Raw genomic sequence first — 22,101 nt, forward strand, 5'->3', positions numbered from 1 at the left:
TTTACTTTCCCTCGTCTGTTACTGTTGAGCCTGAGCTCATTAAATATATGCAGTGGCCTGGGTCATGATCGTACAAAAAACAGGACCTTGGCTTGCTTACAACGATGGTTGCATTTGCTTCGGTTGGTGCAGATTCATTTGGAGAAATTCCCAGTTTATTCTCAAGGATGAGTCTAGCTCAGCACCAAATCCCAGTGGCTTCCAATTAATAGTGATGAGTAGTGCCTGTGCACCGTTCTCCATTCTAGAATTCCCAGCCTGGAACAATGCCGCTGTCATGACCAGGGGAGCGTCCATTAGAGAAGTTGGCTCTGGGCCAAAATGCTGATGGCCAGTTCTGGATAGAACTCCCTGCCACACAGCCTTGGGTTTCACCATTGCTCAGATAGCCGAACACACAACTGTGTGAGAGCTGAGAGAGAGAGAGAGAGAGAGAGGAGAGAAGCATCGGAGATTGAATTGCAAATATGCAGAAAAACCATCATCTTTGGGAATCTCCCCGAATTCAGAGTTCAGTTTAAGCCTCATAGTTACAAGCTGAGATTTTGGCAACTGAGGGGGTGGGTTCCAGTCCTGCCTTCCACCAGTAATTAGCTTCACTTGACTTCTTTGGGTTTTTGTTTCCTCATTGAAAAGTAGGGATCGTAAGATCCCTGCCACATAGGATTGGGGGGAGACTGAAGAGGTAGTATATGTCAAGAAGTTAGCACTGGGTCTGGTATACAGTGGATGCCTAATAAATGTTGGTTTTAGTGTTTCAGCACAGATGTGAAGGGTGTGGTCTGGTGCAGTGTTAATCAAACTTCTGGAGCTCAGTCCATCTTAATAGGCAAAGAAAATTTAAAAATGTTCAATTAACTTCAGATAAGCTTCAGGTAAGCAGTAAGTAATTTTTTAAGTATAAGTATGTCCCAAATATTTCACGGGTACTTTTACCGGTGAAATAAGAAATTATCATTTCTTATTTATCTGAAACTCAAACTTAACTGGGTGTCCTTCATTTTTATTTGCTAAATCGGGGACAACCCTATCTTTGCATTTTAAAAAATTATGGGGACCCAAAGTGCTCTTGTTTATGTGGGTTGTACCTGTTGCTGTTGACCACGTTGGGAATTCAAACTGAGAAATTAAAAAAATATTTACTTAATTCCTTCAAAAATAACAATGTGAACTCTTGTATTAAGAACATAAAAAAAAAAGAACATAAATAACATTTTTATGAAAAAATTGTACTTCCAAAAACAAGTAAATGGTAAGAAGAGTGCATTGTTTATGTTTTTGCAAATATCTTTCATGACTGGCTTGATAGAAATGAGCTATTTTTTTATATTTGATTCTGTCTTCAGTCTGTTGATATGTTATTTTCACAAAATTTTATAAAGAAAATTTCAGCCTCACAAAGATACGTAGTTGGACAAAGGAAGAGTATTTCAGTAGCCTTTTCAGATAATCATAAACCTTCTTTGATACAAAATCCAAACTCTCAAGAAGAGATTGTTCTTAAAAGTTAGTTGCAGTTTGGGACACCTGGGTGGCTCAGTCGTTAAGCGTCTGCCTTTGGCTCAGGTCATGATCCCAGGGTCCTGGGATCGAGCCCCACATCGGGCTCCCTGCTCAGTGGGAAGTCTGCTACTCCCTCTCCCTCTGCTGCTCCTCTGCTTGTGCCCGCTCTCTCTCTCTGACAAATAAATAAATAAAAATCTTTAAAAAAAAAAAAAAAGTTAGTTGCAGTTTGGAATCTGAAACAGTATCAACTTTTCACACTCTATAACATTAAAATCCACCCATTTATCTTGTACTTTGAATGGCTCTTTTACCCATGCATGATTCTGTAACATTATGAATTGGTCATTTGGAAAATATTGGTTTACTGAGTTGTGAAGATCTTCTAAATATTGACACATTTCATTATATGATATTTTAAAAAAATCATCACATTTGTTAACATCACAACTAATCTCAACCGAGAAGCCTTTAATTATTGGCACACCGTCCAGTGCATGGTGACAATTACAGGTTCTCCGTAATTTTAACTTTTGACTTGAGAGCTTGAGGTTTATCACTGGAAACAAGTGCTGTCAGTTATGTTCTTTGAAGTGACAGGCACACTTCATTCCTTTTCCAGAAAATGTCTGCCAAATATCCGAGTGTGAATAACCATGGTTCTATCAGTCATTCATTCAGGTAAAAATGGTGCTCCATGACAAAAACAGCTACAATTCACTCTGTCCCCCACAAAAGTGATTTTCCTTGACACTATCATCATAATTTCGTGTGCAGCAAGAGAGCTTTATGCCTACTTCCCATTTCATCACACAGAAGATGACAGAGATACATACTTAGCAGTTAAAGTATGATAAAATTAGTATTTTCTTGCATCATCAAGTATGTTCTTGAGGAAAATGGGCTCTAAAGAAAACAAAACAAAGCAAAACAAAACAAACTTTTGAGTGCCTGGTAGTGAAAAAGGTACCTCTGCCTTATTCTATGCTGCTATACCTACCACGGCTTTTACATCATCAGTGCACATGTCAACTCTGTGAAAAAGGCAAAAATATTAGAATTATTATGAAAATAGTTATGACCTTATAGACTTCTTTATTTATTTATTTTAAGATTTGTTTGTTTATTTTGTGGCGGCGGGGGGAATGATCGGAGGGGCAGAGGGAGAGAGAATCCCAAGCAGACTCCGCACTGAGCACAGAGCCCTATGCAGGGCTTGATCCCACAGTCCTGAGACCATGACCTGAGCCAAAACCAAGAGTTGGGCGCTCAACTTACTGCACCACCCAGGCGCCCCTGACCTTATAGATCTCTGCCAGAGTCTTAGGGTCCTTTAGAGTGTCCGCGGACCTCAGTTTGAGAACTGCTGGTCTAGTCCCAGTGAAAGACCGTGTTGGACAGAGAAGATTCATCATCTGTTCTTCTCACCTGTTCCAGCTTTCCTTCTTTGGGCAACTTGGGAAAACATCAAGGGCTGTTGGGACACCTTGCTTGGGGTCTGAGTTTAGGCTGGGGTGGGTGATGAGCAGTTTCTGAGGCCACACTTGTAAGGTTCTTTGAAGCCCCCTTCTAGAGAACTGAAGAGGCATGGCTGATTCAGGGGGAGTGCCAAGGCCTTTGGCAACTTCTGGGAGTCTTGGCAGCTCCAAATACAATCTTCACCTTTTGCTGCTTCCTCCTCTGCTATCCCCTAGTGTCCAAGGGAACTCAAAATCCTTTCTAGAATCTGGAACCATCCTGCAGGAGAAATACATGCTCGACTCAAGGATATCTAAGCTGGAAGGGGGCCTTTTGAACTGACAGATGCTTTGAAACAGTCCCAGGGTAATAGAGTAACACTTGCTAGCATTTGATTATTCTGCCCTATTGGAACTTGGCAGTTAAAAATTTCAGGGGTATACTTGCACACCGGCATAAACAATAGAGCAAAAACTTGACTTAGAACTATATGGCTGGAAATGGGGAAATGCTATTATGAAGCATTTATATTGTGGAGAAGGCATGGTTCTTTCTCAGGAACACAGAATTTGGTTTCTGAGCAGCATGAAATATAATATTTGAATACAGTAGTGCACCAGATACTGTATCTATTGCACAGGGAATTTTAACCCAGCCTGCAGTGTTTAAAGTCAAATACCGAATTTGCAGCCACAGAAGAAGTGAATATAAAAGGCCTCCTGAAGTGGGACAACCCATACTGTCTATATGGTTAAGTTTTGTGGTCACATGAGGGCCCCTATATTAGAGTTTGCCAATAGATTGCGAAGTGGACAGGACAGCTTGTCTTTGGGATAAGAAGAAAAGGTGGAGGGAGGAGGGTGGGGAGGCTAAGGAGAAGGAGTAGCATAGAAGAACAGGGTCAAGCAGGTTCTGAACACAGAGTGGCAGAAAACACCAGCAAGATGGCCCTTGACTGGGGCAATAGTCACGTCCTTGGAGTGGGCAGTGTGTTTGTGGCACTAGGACCACTCAGGCTAGGAGTGAGGGTGGAGACCTGCTCTGATGTTCAGTTCTGTCATTATCAGCTGCCTGCCCAGGGGCAGTCTCTCTGAACCCGTCTCTTCCTGTCTGATGGCAGTAAATGAGGTGACATATGTGTCAATCTCCTGGTCATTGCAGACATTTAGTAAATGATGCTGGTCTCACAGCACAATTTGATGGTTAGGTTATATGTTATCTTGTCTTTATAACCCACTTTCCTTATCCTTATTTGAATACAGAAGAAAAAAGTGCAAAGCAAGGACATTAAAACCCTAAACTCAGGTCTCTGCTTCTACGTAAAGTGTACCCCATTGAGGCCCTGCTTTAGATTCAGATGTCTTCACATTTTTTTTCCATCAAAATTCTAATATGTTCCTTAACACTAAGCCCTGGACTCCAGGCCTGGGCACAGAGGTGGGTGCTCTGGTGGTCCAGAAAGCAGTTGACGTACACACACATAGTGGGGTGCGGGGTGGCATGGGATACGTGACCCCAAAGGAACCCTCGTAAGGAAGGTCTCCTAGGAAGTGAATAATTACTCCTCAGACTTACAGGTTTATCACTTTGGAGATCTGCTCCTGTTAGGTTTGCCTAAAGAAAGGCATTCAGGGATAGCAGTGGTCAGAAGTGGGTTATAGGGGTTCGATGAGATAGACCCTAAAAACAGAATAAGAGGTTGACCAGCCAAGAGGGAAGAAGGAAGGAGACGAGGAGATGAGTGATCCAAGGGGGAAATGGGCAAGATGGGCAGGGAGAACCGGCCAGACCAGGTGGGGACTCTGGGGCACTAAAGGGCCTCTGGGGCTGGGGGTCGGCCCCACACCTGAGCAGTGGTAGGGAAACCCTGCCCGGTGAGGAAAGCGGAGCTGTGGAGCGCCGTCAGCAATTGGCCTGAGACCAGTTGAATCTCTGGATCTCAGGGCTCTTGTCAGTAGAATCTGGATGATAAAAACATTTGACTTCCCTCCCTTGCTTGATATGACACATAAAATAAAGGAAGAAATTGGATGAGGAGAGTAATTGCTCTCCACCACATCCCCATCCTCTCTCTCAGAGGGGCAAGGCAGGGAGGGAAGGAGGGAGAAAAAGAAAGAAAATGAGAAAAAAGCAAGAGAGAAGGAAAGGGAAGGTGAAGCCAGGATGAGACTTTACAAGGCAGGTAGCTGGTTGCATTCAAGGGCAGGTGGATTCATGAAGAGGGGAAATGTGAAAACAGAAGGACAGGACAGCTCAGGCTGAGGGCTAGGAGGCCCCTCAAGGTTGCCCCTGGGAGGCAGATAAACCACCATTTAGGACACCCACCCAAGGTAGATCAGTCAGTTAGACCGAAGAGAAGTCAATTGCCCTTAGTCATAGTGCTAACCTGGGGCATCTGTAATATGAGGAAACTAAAAATAAAATGGGACCTATATACATAAGGTAGGGGGACAAAATAAATTGCAACAACCCTTATGATTGGAAAACCTTAAGTTTTGAAAATGTAAAGAAGTGCTCTTTGCCATCGTCTAGGCTCTCAGATTGGGAGAGCTATCAGTTCTTGGGGATACATTTCCTGGTTCTAGATTTTTTTTTATTAGCTGGATGAAGAAGCAGGGTCAGAGAGGTTAAATGATTTGCTCAAGGTCACACAGCTGGTGTGTAGAAAAGCCACGATCTCAGGTTTGTGTTTGGTTTTCTTTCTACCCCACTAGACATCCTAAAGGTATGAAATGCAAAACTTGGGAGTATTCCTAGAGACTGGGGTAGAGGGTGGGGATAAGAGAATGGCTTTTCTTATTTGCCTAACTTAGCTGTGTGTAATTTCAGAGCCAAAGTCAATTCTTTCTTCTCTAGACAGCCTTGGTCTCCTTTAAGCGAGTAGGCTTGACAGTTGCTAAATAATTCTACTTTCTCATTTCTCAGACTGTCCTACTCAGAGCTCCAAGAGCAGGTAGGTGCGTGCCGCCCACATGGGCTCCAGACTCCAGCAATCTCCGTATATAGTTTCGGTAAAACCAGGCAGATGATCCCCGAGCACCCTCTCTTTATCGTGTTAACCCTGGTGGTACCAAGAGGCACCTGACATTCTGGGTATGCTAGTAATTCAGTGCCAGCAAGTTTCTGTTATCCTCCGGTTGTAATTGTTAACTTGAATGGAATGCAAAACTTCTGGTTTGGAGCAGAGTTGGTTTTTAACTGTGAATTACTTGAGGAATATAGAAAACGGGGCATACATTTTGCTTTTTGTGCAAGATGGTTTAGGAAAGCTTTTTCAAGTTGCATTTTCTCTAATAAGTAGAAATAGGTGGTAAATGTGTAGTTGCTACTGTGTCTGTCCACAGGCTCGATGGTGAACTCTACCCTTTATTAGCTCTTGCCTTTGACACTTTTTCAGTTTAGCAAGCCAAGGCTTGCTTGGGGATTAGAACAATGACTTATCATAATGCTGCTTTAACACACACACACACACACGCACACACACACACACACCTTGTAATGCTTCTGGTGTCAAGGTTTATTTCTGCAAGCCCTTCCTGCTAGCTTTAGACCCCCCAAAGTTAGGAATTTTTTTCCCCCTTAAGGGGAAGTGTAGAAATAGAGCCTGCCTGTTCATTTGCATTATTGTACATCACACGATATCTTTGCAACCATTATATTGTGTTCTCTCAATGGTGTTTGCTCTGAGGGTGGGACACAAGGCTGTTTAGTGTCTCGTAAAACATTTACCAAAAGCACTGAGCCATGGTTTTGAAGGGCATTCCGTTGCCAGAGTGTGGGAGGAGAGAAGCAGGGGAAAGAGAGCTCCAGGTGTTTGGCAGGTACTTGTTTCGTACTTTCATATTTAAAAATATTTAAAATTTCAGATTACACACATTTTGGGTCGCCTTTGGCCGAAGGGGCAGGAGTGGGGAGGGGAGGAGAGGGGGGTAAAAATCATGTCTTTGCAAACTATTTTTCAGTGGCTCGGAGTCTCCGGATCATTGTAATCTTCACTTTCGGTCAAACATTGTTTTCGGTTTTGCTCCAGGGACTTGGGTGTCATGGAGAGCCAGGTGAAATCTTTCGGGCTTGAGGTTTTCCAGTGCTCTGAATCAGATGTTAGAATAGCATTTGCTTTAGCAAAGAATTCGGAACCAGGTGTGGTGTTTCTAGGAGGCGACCTGTAACCTTGTGACTTGCACTTTGGTGTGCCCCATGACTCATGCCATTAACAGCTTTTGCTAAATGGTGGTTCTGGTTTCAGGAAAATACTTTTAAGCCTTCTTTCGTCCCTACCTTTTCTGTTGAATTTTGACAAGATACCAAAGTAAAGGTCAGTTTGAAAGACTGCTTCTTTTCCTCAAATCTGTTTTTAGAACACGGTCCCTAGGTATGACTATATTACTGTTCGTAGATCATTTTTGGAAAACTAATGACTAAATACTTCTTGGAAATACTAAGTATTCATATTCTAGCTTTTTTTTTTTTTTTGTAAAAAAAAAAAAAGTGAGTACATATGATAAAACTAGAGCCTTAACCGGATATTTAACATTTGATCAGTTGTAATAATGGTTTCCTGGATACAGATACCTGCATCCATGTTATTAGTGACTAAAACCCAAACAATAAATAGGAAAGATCTAGAAAAAGGTTAGCTCTGAAAGATCTCTGTAATGCCCAGTTCTTGAGGAAGGGAATCACAGTATAATATATACAGTATAACAAACATGGGATCTTTGGCCCATTTACCCATGTAGTGGGAGACATAAGTATGAAGACAGTGCTAAAGTGAAGAGCCCATTGATTATGGAAAAAAAATGTTATTTTTGGACATTTTACACTGGCGGTAAGAAGCCAACAGTCTTTCTTCAGACAAGTTCCCAGTCATTGCAAAATGGCTGGAAGTAATGATTGTTTCAAAATTAGAGGGAACTTCCTTCATGGGGAGAAAACTTCACTGTGGCTTTGTGTATTTAGGCAAATAGGACTAATCTAACAGCAGTGGAGGTCACCCGAGGGATAGCAGATTTGATTATTTGTGTACGTGTATCAGAAAATCGGGTTTAGCGGCGGGTTGTTTCACTGCCCTGATGGCTGAATGTTTATATAACTTTCGACAAGTGGTTTAACTTTTTCTTACCCCTTTTTTAAGATTCCAAAACAGAGGGAAGAATATTCGCTCTCTACTTGTCTGCCCCATAGTTGTACTTAGATGCTTAAGAGTCTGTGAAACTTTCGACCATCTGTGATGCCAGAAAAATCCAAATAGACCCTTACCAGTGAAGGAGCTCATCCACCGTGTCTAAACTAGATTGGTGAAGTTTTATGTTTGAAATCTTATCAGATAAACCAGAAGACTCTGGGAACAAGTCTAAAAATGTACCATTTCCAGATGCTTGTCATTCCTCGTTTCCCTTTATTTCATTGGGAAAAATCCTTATTTGGTGTAGTTCCTTTGTTTATTAGCTTTTTCAGGTTTCGAGTCCCAAAGACCTACGTGGAACTCTTAAGAAACTGTGATCACCAAAGGCTACATTTGTGCCTCTTGCTAGGAGTTCTTACAGTTAGATGATAGTTTGTTGATGGGTCAATGCATACATCAGATTAAGCCCTGAATAAATTGGCTCATATCTCTGTCATTATAAACTTGGCTGCTATTACATGTGACATGATGATAGTGTTTCTGGATCAGGTTGGCTTTAAAAGGTATATCATTATGTAGTCTCCTCACAAAGGGTGTTGTCATCCTGTCCTTCTGTCCCTTGGCATGCAAGTTCTTGATTTGTAATATGTCATGAAGGTGAACTCTTCAGGGACAATAACAGGCCCCAAATGAGGTGGCAGTTCGCAACCTTTAATAAAGCCCGAGGAGCCGGGGCTGTTTTGGCTTGCTTGGACAGAGCTGTCACAGGAAGTGTGCATGGGTGGCAACTACCTTTCCAGGTGATTTTGGGTGACTATACCAGAAAAGTCATATTCGTAGGAGCTGGGGGTCAGAACCATGCAGGTAGGCTTGAGGAATCATCATAAAGATTTGGGCTATTTTGGGCTGGTTTTGTTTTGGTAACATGAAATGAAAACTAAATACGTATAGGTTAGTTGAGCAATGAGTAAAAATTCTTCACTTGTCCAGTAATTTAGTGTCTTCAAGCAAAAAAACAGTCCTCACAACGTTAAATTCATCAGGGCCTCACTCAGTGCCTGTTGACTCTTGATTTAGGCATCTTTTGATAAAATTCCTAGTTTCTCAGTGCACAGTAATTCAGAACTCTGGCTTCTCTGTTGGCTAATGATCATTCATGCCTACATTCATTCATTCAGCTAGCACTAAGGTCTCACTATGGGCTTGTTTTTCATCTCTCAGTTCCTAAATGTCACTCCAGACCTCCTAAATTAGGTCCTATACTTCCCCCTTTAAGAGAGTCATCACATTTATTTTATACTTGACTCCTCTGCTAAAATACAAGTCCCCTTAGGTCATGGATCATGAATGTCTTATCACTACAGTTATCTGCAGTGCTTAGTACATACTAGGCATTCAAAAAAATAGGTACCAACTCTCCGAATAAATGCATGAAAGGAAGCAAATGAGAAGGATCGGGATCCTCAGAGACAGGCAGGTGACAGTAAGAAATAGCCCCAGATATCAGGGAAGGGGCAAAGACTACTGTCATCAGTATAGAAGCGATGGCTCCTGAAGTTATTACTCAATCTCAGCCCACCTTGACCATGTAAGTTTCTAAGGATAACCTTGGTTCACCAAGAGGAATGTGCTCAGTTCGTGTCTGTTTTAAAACGATAGCGAGGACTACAAATCATTTTATAAAGATTTTCAGCCAAGAAAGTACTAGTTTTCTTGCTTAAGTGCATAAATTCAATTACTTGTAAAATTTTCTGTATGAGTAATTTCTTATTTCTACCATACAAGGTACCAATGAATACATTTATCACCCATGTAAATGTAAAAAGAGCCTGGAAGAATGCACAACAGAGAAACTTCCCTGTGATAAGCTTAAATCCAATAAATCTTTGAAAAAATACTATCTTAGGGGTACCTGGCTGGCTCGGTCAGGGGAGCATGCAACTCTTGATCTCAAAGTTATGGGTTTGAGCCCCATGTTGGGTGTAGAGATTACCTAAAAAAACAAACAAACAAACTTTGGGGCGTCTGGGTGGCTCAGTTGGTTAAGTGACTACGTTCGGCTCAGGTCTTGATCCTGGAGTCCCGGGATCGAGTCCCTCATTGGGCTCCCTGCTCAGCAGGGAATCTGTTTCTCCCTGTGACCCTACCCCCTCTTGTGCTCTCTCTCTCAAATAAATAAATAAAATCTTTTTAAAAAGTCTTTAAAAAATATTATTTTAAACATTAATTATTGAGGTATAACAAAGGTAGTAAAATGCACAACGCTTACAGCTTGATGAGTTTTTACATATATATGCACCTGGGTAGCCACCATTCCGACCAAGGTATGGAACATTTTCAGTGTCCCAGAAGGCTCCTTTGTGCTTCTCCTCTGTCAACCCCCATGGCTCAAGATCACCATTATTTTAACTTCTTTTACTGTAGATTAGCTTTGGCTGTTCTTGAACGTCATAAAAATGGGATCATATGTGCTCTTTTGTATCTGGCATCTTCCATTCAATATTATGCCTGGGGCATTCGTCCACATTGTTTCGCACGGCTGGGCTTTATTTCTTCATTGCCGCATAGTCTTCCGTCATAAGAACGGACCACCATTTAATGCATTTGGGGGGAATTAAGAACATGGCTATCTGGGCTGAAAATCATTCCCTGTGTGTGCCAGGGCTTTCCAGTGAAGGGATCTCAGAAAGGGTGGGGTGGAAACGTTATCGCCCGAAAGGGGTGGAGAGAGAAAAGTCTGTTTTGGGAGTCTATTTACTAAGTGCTCGGCATGGGCTGTTGACCTAACTGACTCCATCACCCTGTTAGGCGACTGCCACTTTTGTACGGATGAGGAAACTGAGCTTGAGGAAAATTTCATACTTCACAGCTGGTCTGAACGAAATACGCACATTGTTGATTACATCAGGGGGCGACCCTGTCCTGGCAGAGACCACACCAGATATGCCACCTCGTTACTGACGACTCAGCTTTTACGCAATATCTCCTGTTGGAAAACTGGCCATTGACCTGACTTCTCTTAGGTCATTTTCTCTCTTTCCCCCTCAGAGTTTGCTTCGTTTTGAAAAAGGACTCCCTTGGGTATTTTTCATTCTCACCTTTACTTACGAATACATTTTTTTGCTTATGAATAGTTTTTATTTTCAGATGCACATGGTGCATTCTAAAACCTGTATATAGCAACTTTTGAGAGGTTTTTTTTTTTTTTTAGGATCGGGTTTTAATATTTATGCATAAAGAAATGTTCAATCACCGTAAGAAAGGTAGGTGAGTTTCAAGTCAGACTTGCTGAGAAATTTCCTGGAAGACAAAGTTCATGTCTTTCAAAATGCGGTTAGAAGTGCTTTACATTCTAACTCACACAGGGCTCCGCGTGCTGATCCCATGGGTGTCAAAAAGTCTCTGACTCAACGGAATATCTTGGAGATTATTTGAATAAAGTTTCTAAATTTCCTTCATTTCCTATCCTACAAATATATGCATTCACAGGTACTCCATTCTTACTTCAGAAGTTACTGGGGACTTGCTCAGAATGTCCTTCACTTAGAATAGCAAAAGGAGGCAGTATGCCCTTTACATTTTTTTTAGTTGTGGTTGAGAGCAGTTATGTTTTTAACTTTGCATTAATATGATAGGTGCTTCAGTGAAGTCGGGTCATCATTTCGGCATGGCACCCTTGCCCAGGGGAAGACAAAGAAACACGCTGATGGTGTCTCAGTCAAAATTCTAAGTCACTTCTAGAAAGAGCAGTAGATGCCCAGATTCTTTGCTTTATTATTCTCACAGTTAATATATGGGATGCTTGAGAGCAGTCATCAAAGATTTGACTTGATTCTTTTTAGCTTTATGGACAGCCACAGGAAGAATATCTTCTATTTGTATACTTTTTAAAATACTTTTTCCATTTTTTTGGTTTACCTTTTTAAAAGAAATTCTGAGGTGTACCCATTTTGTATGAGAGAAAGCTGCAGGAGGGAAGCTAAGGTCACACACCTGGTTAGTGAAAGAGCTGACATCCAGATTTTCTGTCTCCACTGTGCCCAGCTCTTGCCACCGGCCCACACTGCCAGTCACACAGCGTTTGGTGAGCTGTGTCGGCCATTAAAAAATGGCACTCCTTCCACAACACTCTGGTCTGTGATAGCTACTCAGATCATACCATCTGGCTGTGCACTTACTATGTGTCAAGCATTGTACCAAGTACTTTATGTATATAAGCCCCAATCTTACAACAGCTCTGCTAGCTCGGAATCATTAACCCCTTTTACAGATGGGGAAACTGAGGCATGGACGGCTCAAGGGCCTTGAACAAAGACATGTCATTTAGTAAATGCTGGAGTCGGCCTTCACACTCAGATCAGTTTGACCCCAAAGCACATTCAGTTCTGCATGCCATCCCGCCTCCCATCAGAACAAAAGTCTTTGAATTATCTTCTGTTATAATTGAGGTGCAGGAGCCCTAAAACAAATTGTTGACGAGTCTTAACTCACCTCAACATACCCTCCTGACAAGTGGGCATTTTCTTCCTTTTTTTTTTTCAAACTTTTTTTTTAAAAAAATATTTATTCATTTATTTGACAGCAAGAGAGACAATAGGGAGAGGGGCAGAGGGAGAAGATGAGAGACTCTCAAGCAGACTCCATGCAGATCGCAGAGCCCCAACACAGGGCTCCACAGAAGGCTCGATCTCATGACCCTGAGATCATGATCTGAGCCAAAACCAAGAGGCACCCAGGCGCCCCAGGCATTTTCTTTAGAACTGAACAAAAACATGTCATGGGCTGGACTCAGTTTAAAAGTTATTATTTTCTTAACTCTTGGAGCTGTAGGAAAACCAGATTGCCATGGGGTCAAGTTGTGTGTGCAGAGGGTCCTATCCATCAGTGAGATTGTGGGACCTTTGAAGGGGGTGCTGGAGAAAGGACAGCTGTCTGGACCGGAGATGAGCCCAGGTCGGGTAGCCTTTCCCCGAGTTTTGCACTGCCATCCTCACTGCTTATTTATAAATTCATTCAACAAGTATTTATTGAGTACCTACTGTTAGCATAAGGTATAAGATGGTAATGTCATAGAGAAATACAAACCTACTGAATCAGACTTATCTGAAGCTAATTGTAACATCCCTCCCCAGTTTGTAAAAAAGTACCAAATCACAGTCACATTCATACACTGTGTTAGAAATGAAAACCTGTGTGCCTTATGTTTTCTAGCAGTTAGAAGCTATCATATCATATCGCCTGTCAAACTTAACAATTTTAATAGAATGTTGCACCATAGTTTGCTTTCCAATAATCCCTAAGGGAGAACTTCCAGATTTACCAGTAATTTAAGTATTTTAGGAAAGGGAATTTAAAGGAGCATTGATGTTTGATAATGGGTGTCCTGGTGCCTTGTTACTAAAAGATTCACCACTGATTATATGGCCCAAACCAATTGTATATTTACCAAACTGGGCAAAACTAGCTTGCTCAATGAAGTAAGTTCAAATTGCAGATGCACATTAGGGTTTTGAAGGTAGGCTGGTAACAGCTCTTCACGTTTGTCTCTGCTTTTTAGAATTGGAGATTTTTTTTTTTTTTTAAATAACGAGCATTTACGGTTCATAATATAAAATGAAGGAAGCTTATTTTGAATTTTTAAGTATTTCTCTGAGTCTCACTAGTTTTTAAATGGCATATTTGCATATGTGGTTGGATGTTAGTAGGATATCAACTTTGGATTATGTCAAAAGCAAAAAAAAAAAAAGAGAGAAGAGAAGAAAAAGTAAAGCCAGGAGCAGGGGCCGTCTTTATAGTGGAGAGAGGGCAAGCTTGGATTCAGATCTCTCTGTACCACTTACTTGCTGTGCAGTCTTGGGTAAATTCCTTTCCGTCTCCACAGCTCTATTTCTTGTGCTAAAATTGGGAATGGTGCCATTTTCCAGGGTAGTTGTAAAGATTAGAGATGATGTTTGGAAGGTGCTTAGTACAGGCTACTCCTCAGTAAAGGAGGAGAACACCTTAGGCTTTGTTAGTAGCCATTTTGGTTATAGCCCAAACCACCCAGAACAACTGCAATGGTTGGAAAGAGTTTGTTGGGAGATCTGTATAAACGAGTGCTTTTTGACCTTGGCCACATACTAGAATCAGCTGGAGGAACTTAAAAAACTACCAAGGCCCAGGACCTTCCAAAAATTCTAGTTTGTGGTGGTGGTGGTTTTGGTTTTGTTTTTAATGTGTTGTAGTTCTCCAACCAAGGTTGGTATATGATAGTTAAGACTGAGTGATGATGGTTTGGAAGCCATCCTTCCTGCTGGTAGTCTTGCTTTGCACTGTGCACAACAGATTTATGGGCGAGCCACTGCTTAGCCCACATAGCTGCTGATCCGGTTCAACCCTCGTCAAAAATTCTCTTAATGGGTTTTCCATGGTTTCCTGTCAAAGTTGCCTCCCCATAGGTTTTACTCTTTATTCTCATCTGCACTCTGTCTTTTTCTAAGAGGGAAGCAGGAGAAGGCAGATAAAATAAAAGGAAAGAGAGAGGTGAGGATGATCAATTGTTTCTGAGTTCTTTGAGCAAATCCCTGTTAACACTGCTCACGACAGCAGACAGACCTGGGGCAGATGGGCCTTTTAGGGGCAGCACGTCAGTGGCATTCGGCTGTAATCATTGCAGAAAGGCTCTCTCCGTGAACCTGAGAATTTTCTGTAAGATTCTACTACAGAGGAGAGAGAGAGAAAGAGATCTGACCACTTTTTAGAAGTTAAAAATAAGGAACTTCTAGGAGGAGCCCTCTTTTATCAGAATGTCCTTTGTCGTTTTTCTGTTTGAATTCTAGCACTCCTCTTCAAAGATACGTGAGATTAACACCATTCTTCCATTAGACCCAAAATGATGAAATGCCTTCTTCAATAAGGGTGAAGAGGCATAGACTAAAATTTTACTGAAGGAATTGGGGAGGGAAAATGGCAGCTTTCTCTGGCACCTGGGGAGTACAGTTGCTGAACTGGAGAAAAGCGTGGAAAGAGTGGATCGGTCAGGTGGGATTATCGTGTCACCTTTTTGGTTACATAATAAGATACACTGAGGACGACCCTTTGTTAATTGGGACTCTTTTGGCTGCAAGTGACAGAATTCCAATCCCTAACAGCTTCAGGAATCGATCAACAAACAAATATCTCAAACTAAATTCTATACGGAAAGTTCCATGTAGACATACAGATTTACTTGACTAAAAATTCCAAAGGGTGGGCTCATGACAGGATCAAAGGATTCAAAATAGGCCATCAGGATTGTTTTTCTCTCTCCACCTCGCCTTCTGTTGTCTTTTGCGTTGGTTTCATTTTTTTTGTCAATTTCAGGCTTCCGGTGTTCTCCCATTTAGGCAGGACAGAGGCGGCATCCGCTGTGTTTCACTGATCTCCGATTTAGGCATCCCCACATCTTCTGCCACAGACTCCAAAGCTGAGTTACACCCTGTTCCTTGTACTACCGTAGATTTACTGATGCTCAAGGTTGTTTATCTGCACAGCTAAGCCTCTTGATAACCAGTGGAGTTTTTATCATTTCAGCAAGATTTTGCTCGGAGAACACTGAGTACTTGTCTCTTTTGAGAAACTAGCATGTCTTTTTTCACCCAGGAGAAGCCCATTTGTAAATATCTAGTTCTCGAAATTAGAATAGAAGTACAGGTCTGATCAGGAAAAACCCATTATTATCAACATTATTTCCCTGCTTTGTTTCAAGAGCAAGGAAACCTCTTGAGCAAGTATTGTGGGGGAATAAAAGCCACATGTTGTTCTGCCTATATTACAATTGTTACAGACTTGTTTTATCTTTCCCAGTCATTTGTAAGCTTGTTGTGAATTCAATTTTATGTCTCTGTTGCCTCGGGCCACAAAATAGGGGGTCAGTAAATATGAATCTGATGATTGAAGGAAGAGTCAAGAATTTTTTTTGAGGGGCGCCTGGGTGGCTCAGTCGTTAAGCGTCCGCCTTCAGCTCAGATCATGATCCCAGGGTCCTGGGATCGAGCCCCACATCGGGCTCCCTGCTCGGCGGGAAGCCTGCTTCTCCCTCTCCCACTCCCCCCGCTTGTGTTCCTGCTCTCACTATCTCTCTGTCAAATAAATAAATAAAAATCTTAAAAAAGAATTTTTTTTGAACATTTTACTGGATGTTCTAATTTGGCAAAGTTAGAATTACAGGTTAAAATACACAGTATTCACCCCAGGACATCTGCATTTATTTGTTGTAATATAGATGTATTGTAATTGATATCTTTTTAGGTATTATATTTATGGGCAGGAAGAAATAAAAAAGGGAGGCCCAGCTTTCTTTAGTTGAATTAGCCCTTGATAATTAATACCCTGGCCAGAGGAGGGAACAGTCCTGTCCAGTTTCTTACCTCTCTCGACAAAACTTATTTTTTGTCTTCTAAATTCCTAGGGCCCTTAGTGGGGAAAGAACTTCACACTCTCTGAGCACCTGCTATTTGCCAAGGGTTCTGTGGACACATTGTCTTGCTGAAGTCTCTCAGCCACACCATAAAGGCTTCTTCCTCCTTTTCTACCCTTAAGAGAATTAGTCACTCCCTTCTTCATGATACTGTCATGGCATTTATCACACTGCCGTGTAATAATTCTTTGTCTATATTTCTGTGTCTCCTACTGGACCATGAATTTTCCAGCTACAGAGTGTGTGTCTTACTCAGCTGTGTATTCTCAGTACCCAGCTCATAGTGGAAAACTAGAAAAAAAGAAATATATATTTTTTTACATAGGCTCCACACCCGTGTGGGGCTTGAACTCACCATCCTGAGATCAAGACCTGAGCTAAGATCCAAGAGTTGGACGCTTAACGGACTGAGACACACTGGCACCCCTACAAATATTTTTTAACAATTTGGATACTATGTGATCTTCATTTTACAAATTTGACATCTGAGGCTTGCCTAAGGTTACTAAGTGGAAAGTGATAAGGTTAGTTTTTGCCCTCTTGTCTACCAGACTCCAAAGCTTGTTTTCTTTCTTCTAAACCATTCTGGGATATTGGAAAGCAAGGTTGGCTGGAATGATGAGGATGATCCAGGAGGAAGATATAAGGGGACGGAAAATCATTGTTTCCTGGGGCTGGGGAGGTTAATTATACATTGCTCAGTTTAGCAGTGCTCTGACCCCCAGACTCCCATCTCCAACAAAGCACACACCCATGTGGTTGGAATGGGAGAAATCTGGGGTGAGCTTTTGAAGTACATCCTTCTGAAGTGGGCATGGTGAGTGACAGCATTTGCCATACTTTCGCTGTGACACGCTTGGTCTTTTTCCCTCCCTAACTCCCTCCGTCCTTCCTTCCTTTTTGTAACAGCTTTATTTGGGATAAAATTCACATACCATATAATTCACCTATTTAAAGTATACAATTCACCTGGTTTTAGTGTATTCAGAGTTGTGTAAGCGTCATTATAATCAATTTTAGAACATTTCATCCCCTCCCTAACAAATCCCCTGTACCCATTACCAGTCATTTCCCCTTTTTTCCCCACCCCCTCCACCTCCTGCCCTCCACACCAGCCTTATACAACCACTAACCTACTTTCTGTCTTTATAGATTTGCCTGTTATGAACCTTTCCTATAAATGGATTCAATACAATATGTGGTCTCTGTGACTGACTTCCTTCACTTAATGTTTTCAGGGTTCATCCATGTTGTAGAAAGTAGCAATACTTCATTCCTTTTCAGTGCTGAATAGTATTCTGTTGTGACTATATCACATTTTATTTATCTATTTATTTATTCATCAGTTGGTGGACATTTGTGTTGTCTCTACTTTGGGGCTATTATGCTTCTATGATTATTCATGTACAAATTTTTGTGTGGTCACAAGTATTCATTTCTCTTGGGTATATATTTCGGGGAAGAATTGCTGGGTCATATGGTAACTCTGTTTTTAACCTGAGGAACTCCCAGACAGTTTTCTAAAGTGGCTGCACCATTTTACATTCCCACCAGCAGTATATGAGGTTTCTAATTTTTTCCCCATCCATGCCAACCCTTGTTATCCCCCCCCCCCGCTTTTTTTAAGCCGTCCTAGTGGTTGTGAAGTGGTATCTCACTGGGGTTTTAATTTGCATTTCCCTGATGGCTAATTATGTTGAACATTTTTCATGTGATTTTTGACCATTTGTATACCTTCTTTGAAACAATGTTTAATTCAGATCCTTTGACTATCATTTAATTGGGTTATTTGTCTTTTTATTGAGTTGTAGGAGTTCTGTCAATACCATTTTTCCAACAGCATTTGCTCACTTAATGTCTCTTTGTGTCACATTTTGATCATTCTTGCAATATTTCAAACTTTCTCCTTATATTTGTTATGGTGATCTGTGATCAGTGATCTTTGATGTTACTATTGTAATTGTTTTGGGGCACCACGAGCCACACCCATATAAGATGGCAAACTTAGTCGATAAATGTTGGGTGTGTTCTGTCTGCTTCACTGACTGGCTGTTCCCCATCTGTTTCCCTCTCCTTGGCCTCCCTGTTTCCTGAGACACAATATTGAAGTTAGGCCAGTAAATAACACTGCAGTGGCCTCTGAGTGTTCAAATGAAAGGAAGAGTCACAGTGGCAAACTTCATTGTCTTATTTTGAGAAATTGCCACAGCCTCCCCAGCCTTCAGCAACCACCACCCTGATCAGTCAGCAGCCATTGACATGGAGGCAAGATCTCCACCAGCAAAAAGATTATGACTCAGTGAAAACTCAGATAATGGTTAGCATGTTTTAGCAATATTTTTAAATTAAGGTACATACATTGTTTTCTTAGACATATTGCTATTACACACTTAATAGACTACAGTATCGTGTAAACATAATTTTTATATGCACTGGGAAACCAAAAAATTCATTTGACTCACTTTATTGCGATACTCGCTTTACTGTAGTAATCATGAACTGAACCTGCAGTATCTCCGAGGTATGCCTGTAGTGATGTCTCCTTTTTTTCTTTTTTTTAAGATTTTATTTATTTATTTGACAGAGAAACACAGTGAGAGAGGGAACACAAGCAGGGAGAGTGGGAGGGGGAGAAGCAGGCTTCCCGCGGAGCGGGGAGCCCGATGCGGGGCTCGATCCCAGGACCCTGGGATCACGACCTGAGCCGAAGGCAGTCGCTTAACCAACTGAGCCACCCAGGCGCCCGATGTCTCCTCTTTTATTTCTGAGTTTGTTGAGTTTTTTATTTTCTTGGTCATTCTAACTAAAAGTTTGGCAATGTTGTTGATCTTTTCAAAAGAACTAACTTTTGGTTTTATTGATTTTCTTTATTCTTTTTCTATTCTCCATTTGCTTCACTTCCATTTGAATCCTTACTGATTTCCATTCTTCCCTTACACTGTTTGAGATTTAGTTGGCTCTTCTTTTTTAAAGTGGGAAGGTTAGGTTGCTTGCCGCCTTTTACTCATTCTTCATCTCACGAGACAATTTGTACGTGTGAATGAGCAGTGCTGAAGCTGAGTCAGTGCTTTCCCTTTGGGGACAGAGTGACAAGGCAACTGAATCCATGAGGCGAGGACACAGAACAGTTGATGAAGCAGTGACTTCTCACTGGCCGAGTCTGTGTGGCACTGTGGTTCAGGGCTCAAAGCCCGGGCTCTGGAGTCTGGCTGCCTGGTTGTGAATTCTGTCTCTGCCACTTCGTGGCTGTGAGATTTGGGACAACTTTATTTATTTATGTTCCGGAAACTTCAGTTTCCACACGTGTAACATAAGCATAAAGATGGCTACTACTTCCTACAGTTGTTGCCAGGATGCCAGGATGTGAAGTACTTAGAGTCGGTACGTGGCCGATGCACAGTGAGGGTTAGCTGTCCTCACGTGATGTTGCTGTTAGGTCAGATGGGCCTAGGCTGGGCCAGCACCATGTAAAGTAGCTACAGAGCCTGGAGTTGTGTTTCCATTCGTTTGTACTTCTTTGCCAATCATCCGTGACCTCACCCGCAGAGGCTACCAGGATGAACCTCACCTGCGTTTGCTACCAGGTGCTGAGATACATTTCCTCCTGGGGCATGGCAGCTCGGGATGTTACTTCCAAACAAGAGATTTTTGCTTCTCAGAAACATTGCAGACTTTACTTATTTGAGCATCCACGCATATCATAATGATGATATAAGAACAAAGGCAGGAAATGTATTTTCCTGAACAAATTGGAAACAAGCTCAGGATGGGAGTACCATAAGTTACGAAAATGGTATCACTAAAAAATTCTAATTCAAGTTTGCTGGTACCTTAAGTTCTCCTCTTGAGGTGGGGATAGACGTGCCCTTCTCTAAGCTCCCCAGAGGAGCTTAATATTAAGTCCTGTCACCTGAGGCTCCATGGGGGTAGTATGTTCTCATTGCAGCGTCAAGGCATGTACTGTGACTGAAAATTTTATTTATATATTTGTCAGAGAGAGAGAGAGCGAGAGAGAGCGCACAAGCAGGGGGAGCGGCAGGCAGAGGGAGAAGCAGGCTCCCCGCTGAGCAAGGAGCCTGATGCAGGGCTTGATCCCAGGACCCTGGGACTGTGACCTGAGCCGAAGGCAGACGCTTAACTGACTAAGCCATCCAGGCGCCCCCCACCTTTTTTTTTTTTTTTTAAAGATTTTACTTATTTATTTGACAGAGAGAGACACAGAGAGAGAGGGAATACAAGCAGGGGGAGTGGGAGAGGGAGAAGCAGGCTGCCCACAGAACATGGAGCCTGATGCAGGGCTCCTGATCCCAGCACCCTGGGATCATGACCTGAGCAGAAATCAAGAGTCAGATGCTTAACGACTGAGCCACCCAGGCACCCCCTGTTTATGTGTCTCACAAGCATTTTTCAGAGATTAAAAAAAAAAAAAACGTACATTGTTAGTCTAATTCTTCAGCCAAAGAATGGCCGTTAATTTTACTAGAAGAAAAAGGTATGGATCAGTCCTCACTACAAAACTTTCAGTTAGCATCCTGGAAAATGAAAATATAACCAACCTCTAGTTATTTATGAATAGTTTTAGCTAAGATTATCCTAAAACCTTCAAGAAAAGTAATATTTTATTTTATTTTTTATTTTTTTAAAAGATTTTATTTATTTGACAGAGAGACACAGCGAGAGAAGGAACACAAGCAGGGGGAGTGGGAGAGGGAGAAGCAGGCTTCCCGCCGAGCAGGGAGCCTGATGTGGGGCTCGATCCCAGGACCCTGGGCCGAAGGCAGACGCTTAACGACTGAGTGACCCAGGCGCCCCAAGAAAAGTAATATTTTAACACAAATATTTTATTAACTATAGCTAGATAATAGTTTTAGGTTGTTAATCATTTGAATATGTGTTAATATTTAATATTAAAACAATAGGCAAGTATTATTTTAATAATATATATTCTTTTCCTGAAAATGCAGAACATTTTCATTCATACTATTTATTTTTCCCCTCAACATCTCTGAGATTGTTATGGAGAAATAATTATTTCCATTTTACCCATAGGAAGAAGAAATAAAATGTTGTAAAGGGATTTTTCCCAAGATCTAATAAGTAGAATCAGTACAATCAGTATTCAGTTACTCAATGTTCTCCCTCCCTCCCTCTCTCTCCCTTTCTTTCTTTTTCCATTAAACCTTTTTATCAAGAGCATCACTAGTAGAAAGGATGTGGATTCCCCTTTTCTCTGTCCCTGTAGGTGCAGAAAAATTAGAAAATACTAGGCTATACATTGAGAAAAAGTGGAAAAAATAACTCATGAGCCTACAAATTGATAATCAGCTTTCTAAACTATATATATATATATATATATATATATACACACACACACACACAGATCTCAAGAAGATAAATTTTATCCAAGTACAGATTAAAGTAGATAATTCTTTTGGAAGACTGAATTTAGTATAAATACATGGAGCTTGTGTAGCTTGTTCTTTGTGTAGCTATGCTTACAAAGAATTATACAAGGACATGAAAGATGGGGTACACGGGGTGCTCAGGAGACTGGCTGACTATGGGTTCTCAATTAGAC

General features: G+C 41.5%; 1 protein-coding gene across 3 annotated transcripts in view; it reads left to right on the forward strand.

Annotated features, from left to right (window-relative positions):
- The first annotated feature begins 2,087 nt into the window (after nt 1–2,087).
- RBM47 (RNA binding motif protein 47) overlaps nt 2,088–22,101 on the forward strand; it is a 75,896-nt gene continuing 55,882 nt past the window's right edge. The window contains exon 1 of one of the 3 annotated variants that reach the window (XM_081813036.1): nt 2,088–6,782. In XM_081813036.1, the coding sequence (XP_081669162.1) occupies nt 6,706–6,782 (77 nt within the window). In that variant the 5' untranslated portion in view covers nt 2,088–6,705. The remainder of the gene's footprint in view (nt 6,783–22,101) is intronic. The other 2 variants (XM_081813035.1, XM_081813034.1) reach the window with 2 other exon arrangements.

This window comes from Leptonychotes weddellii, chromosome 2 (assembly GCF_054177405.1).
Source record: "Leptonychotes weddellii isolate Sample4059 chromosome 2, ASM5417740v2, whole genome shotgun sequence".
In the NCBI taxonomy this organism is placed as follows: domain Eukaryota; kingdom Metazoa; phylum Chordata; class Mammalia; order Carnivora; family Phocidae; genus Leptonychotes; species Leptonychotes weddellii.